This window comes from Lactuca sativa, chromosome 3, assembly GCF_002870075.4.
Source record: "Lactuca sativa cultivar Salinas chromosome 3, Lsat_Salinas_v11, whole genome shotgun sequence".
Lineage (NCBI taxonomy): Eukaryota > Viridiplantae > Streptophyta > Magnoliopsida > Asterales > Asteraceae > Lactuca > Lactuca sativa.
In genome coordinates, this window is record NC_056625.2 from 134,617,563 (window position 1) to 134,621,749 (window position 4,187).

At 32.9% G+C, this 4,187-nt stretch overlaps 2 protein-coding genes across 2 annotated transcripts; both read right to left on the reverse strand.

Annotated features, from left to right (window-relative positions):
- Positions 1-734: 734 nt before the first annotated feature.
- LOC111881041 (uncharacterized) lies at positions 735-2,023 on the reverse strand. The gene is made up of 3 exons (XM_023877434.1): positions 1,813-2,023; positions 1,409-1,662; positions 735-1,322 (listed from the first exon to the last, which is right to left on the reverse strand). The coding sequence occupies exons 1-3, from the start codon at positions 2,021-2,023 to the stop codon at positions 735-737; spliced, it is 1,053 nt and encodes a 350-aa protein (XP_023733202.1).
- Positions 2,024-2,726: 703 nt separating this feature from the next.
- Positions 2,727-3,983, reverse strand: LOC111881040 (uncharacterized). The gene is made up of 3 exons (XM_023877433.1): positions 3,587-3,983; positions 3,442-3,471; positions 2,727-3,136 (listed from the first exon to the last, which is right to left on the reverse strand). Exons 1-3 carry the CDS (start codon positions 3,981-3,983, stop codon positions 2,727-2,729), a joined length of 837 nt encoding a protein of 278 aa, XP_023733201.1.
- Positions 3,984-4,187: the final 204 nt, after the last annotated feature.

The window sequence follows — 4,187 nt, forward strand, 5'->3', positions numbered from 1 at the left end:
GAGGGTTTTGATCGGACCTGTGGGGGTTCGATTGCCTTCACGATCTCCAATCGCCTTCAGAAAATCACCGACTCAAAGCCTATGAAATCCTTCGTGGGGTGAGATACAGGGAGCGAGAAACAAAGAGGCGAAGTTAACTTTTTATTCATGTGTGTGAGAGATAGAGAGAGAGAGAGAGAGACCCTTCTTAATTTATTAATTATTAAAAATAAATATATTAGTATTAGATTTAAAAAGAAATGAAAGAAAAATGAAAAAGAAATAATCCAAGGGTATTATAGTCATTTCACTATTCAGAGGGACCAAAAACGCAGTGAAACTAGCTCAAAAGGACCTCGAATCCAAAAAAGTCGTGGTTTGGACTAAAACCCCAAAAATTTGCATACCATAAGGACCATTTTTGCAATTTTGTCTAATGTAATTAACATGAATAAATCACATACAATAAAGTATTATAAATTAATAAATTAATATGATGGATGAAGTGTGATACACGAAAACAAAATAAAAGATGGTAGAAAAACTGTTCTTATAAATTCCCAAAAACTTCCTTATAAACGACATTGGAAGTTTTATTTGTAAGACTACCATATTTATCTAAAATTAACAATTTTAATCATTCTCTGGTTTGAACTCTAGATAAGGCAACATACAATTCGCCATGTGAAAAGACGGGATGTTTCAGAAACAAACCAACCTTCGATAACGACTGTCCCTGACTCTTATTAATGAAGTTAGCGACATTCTTGGAATAAAAGTGTGGTTTCCAACATTAGTTCTATGATACGTGCCTCAATAACATATTTGCCCAATGATATCACTTGGAGTCTTGTCCTATTACACAATCCATTTTTCTGATAAATATTTCTCAGCAACATAACAAGAATATCAACTTTTAAAACTAACTTATGGTTTGGTAAACCCGATACTTTCAGACCATTTAAAACTTCAGGTGAATATAAATTTGCATCATACTGATCATGGACAAATTCAGATTGGCATATACTATCTAAACTTAAATACTCAACCTCATTTCCTGGAAACTTCGATAGCAAACAGTCATTTATTTCCCGAACCACTTCATTCTTTGGAGAAAGTATTGCTCTTTCTTGAAAATAGCTTGTATTGTTGTACTTTTCCAAAATTGATGGATATACGAAGTCGATTAATGAACCTATAGGATCATGTGGATCATTAATGAGAATATCATCTGGAATATCAATAACCGTTTCTCCATCATTGATACCACCAAGTTTGCCTTCTCCTATATCCAACAGCCATTTCGCAAAATCTCTGACTTTTTTTTCTATATCAGTTGATCCCTTCCAACAGTTAGTCTCATGTTTTTAGTTAATTTATAGATATTTATGTGTTGCCATAAATATGAAGAACACTAAGAAGCATTAACAATGTTTTGTCTACTTCCACCTGGAATAACAGGTAGAACCTGTCTGAAATCTCCTCCAAAAACAATAACTTTCCCTTCAAACGGAATATCTGAGTTGGTAGAATTTTCAGACCTGAATACAACTTTCAAACTTCGATCTAAAGCTTCAAATGCATGCTTATGGACCATAGGAGCTTCATCCCAAATTATCAATGAGGTTTTTCTCAATAACGTAGCAAGGTCACTATCTCGATTTATTTTACAAACATATTCCTCTGTTAGTTCAAATGGAATTATAAATCAAAAGTGTGTTGTTCTACCTCCGGGCAATAATAATGAAGCAATCCCACTTGAAGCAACATTTAAAACAATATGACCATCTTTTCTAATAGCTGCAGATATTGTCTTTCATAAGAAAGTTTTACCAATTCCACCATAACCATAAACAAAGAAAGCACCCCCTTTATTATGTTTAACTGTAGACATGATATCAAGGAAAATGTGATGCTGCTCATTTGTCAATGCAAGAAACATATGATCAAACTCAGTCATCATAACGGGAATGTTATAATCTAGCTCCTTGATGATAAGTCGATTGTTTGTAGAAGAAACACTATCAACATCCGCGATAGGCATGTTTTTATAATTTTTTAGACTCATGTTGTTCCGAAGTAAAACTTGTTCTATCTCGAACAAAGTTCAGTTCTTAAGTTGATCTTCATTGAGTGGTAAGTCTGTAGGAGAAAGAGAAAATTAATTTGAAATATTATTAACAATATTTGTATTAGAATTAAAATATTAATTAATGTATGTTTAAAAATAAATAATTGACAATTTAATAAATAATAATAATAATAAACTTTACTACCTGGAGACTTAAATCTCTGTCGTTGGTTTAAAGAATTCCATATGCCAAATATTCCCATGTGTTTTCCCAAACAACCTCCGGTTTAGACATAGTGTTACACATCAACAATGTAGCAAATAAGAATCGTAGGTAAAAACCAGATCCAGAATGACTCGCTTCTTTGATTGCATCGATGTATTCCTTGTCATCATCCAAGAGACCAAGAGCATAACAAGCATCTCTAAAAGAAGAATATTCTTCACCAATTACTGTGCGAATTTCTTCAAATTATTTGGGACCATTCACCTTATTTAATAGTATGCTTAAAAAATAAGCTTCACCTAGATTAGGTAAAACTGAATGAATTCTACCAATGCACTTTCCTACTTTTCGTGGCTTCCAAATCCTATCACCACGTTGCCAAACAAACTTTGTAGGAAATTCAACATATGTAAGTTTCCGTGCATCAGCATTAACTGCATTACACTCCATCTAAGTTGTGAACATTGAAGAAGCAACATAAGGTTTGTGCAGAACATCGTCAGTATCATCGTCTTCCCCATATATAATTTGTTGTTGACCAGGAAGATGAAAAGTCAGTCTAACAATAGAAGGATATCTGTAATGAACATCATATTTAAAAATTCGCCATGATTCTTCACAAGCAGATAAATATCTACAGTCATAGTACTCATTTATTTCATCAACTGCATCATTAGTATGGTAATCGTTATTGCTTCGTACAATGCCAACTGTAGCTCTATAAGGTCCCTTGTTTATGTATTTAAATAAATACTTTATAGAAGAACCCTGATTGCACCACTCAACATTAATATGTGCTTGATATCTTTTCAATAGATATTTGTTGTCAGGGACAACATTTTTATTATCCAACTTCACACCTGATTTTTCAACAAAATGACCATCATTTCTTCTCCTATATAATCGAAAACCATTTTGATCAACAGACGTATGATTACAGAATTGCTTTGGAAAGTTTTTCGACCACTTTTTGTCGACCATACAAGGACAATTGATATTTTCAGCACCACATGGACCATAAATCATGAACTCATTCACAAGAGATTACAATTCTAGATCTTCATCTATGTTTGGTATCTCAGCGGAAATTATCGGATCGATAAATTCAACAGTGGGTAGCTTGTAGTCGAATGCATAAATAGACATATATTACTATGGGGCAAACCTTGTTTTTGAAATTCAATTGTATAAACAACTACATAATATTTTGCACAAAATTCAAATATGATTATACCATAATTAAAAATATAAAAATTATATAATAATAGCATAAAATTTTATCAATTATGAAGAAACATTATTTCAAATACCTGCTTGAACTATGCCAAAAATTTTATTCTCCCTTAAGTGTTTAATAAATGCATCAAGCTTGATCTTGAATAACCTGCATAGTATATCAGGTCTGTCTTCTGGCTGAAGTGAAGTATCTTTAAGAAACCTTTTAACCTCTGGCCATTTGGGATTACACGTAAAGGTTATGAAGAAATCAGGATATCCAAACCATTTACATAATGACATGGCGTCCAAATAGTTCTGCAGCATATAGCGCACACCACCAGTAAAAGATGAAGGTAATATCACACGCTGGCCGACGATGGAGATATCTATAGTTTCTTGAGCTTTTTGGTTACGTAAATTCCCATAAGACTCACATCTAAGAACATGTTGTTGCCTATGTATGTAATACAATCTCTCAGTTTCAATCATGGTATAATCATCTAACAAAATTGTTGAAACAACCTTTTTGAGTTAATAAGTGAGAACGAATGATCCCTGTCTTGAATTCTAAAAGAGAAAAATTCTCTCATTGTACATTTTGCGCGCTAGCTAGTTGTTGTAGATGTAACACCTCTATGAAGAATATCAACACTATAACTATCATCTCCATATGGAAATAGTAGCGGATATTCG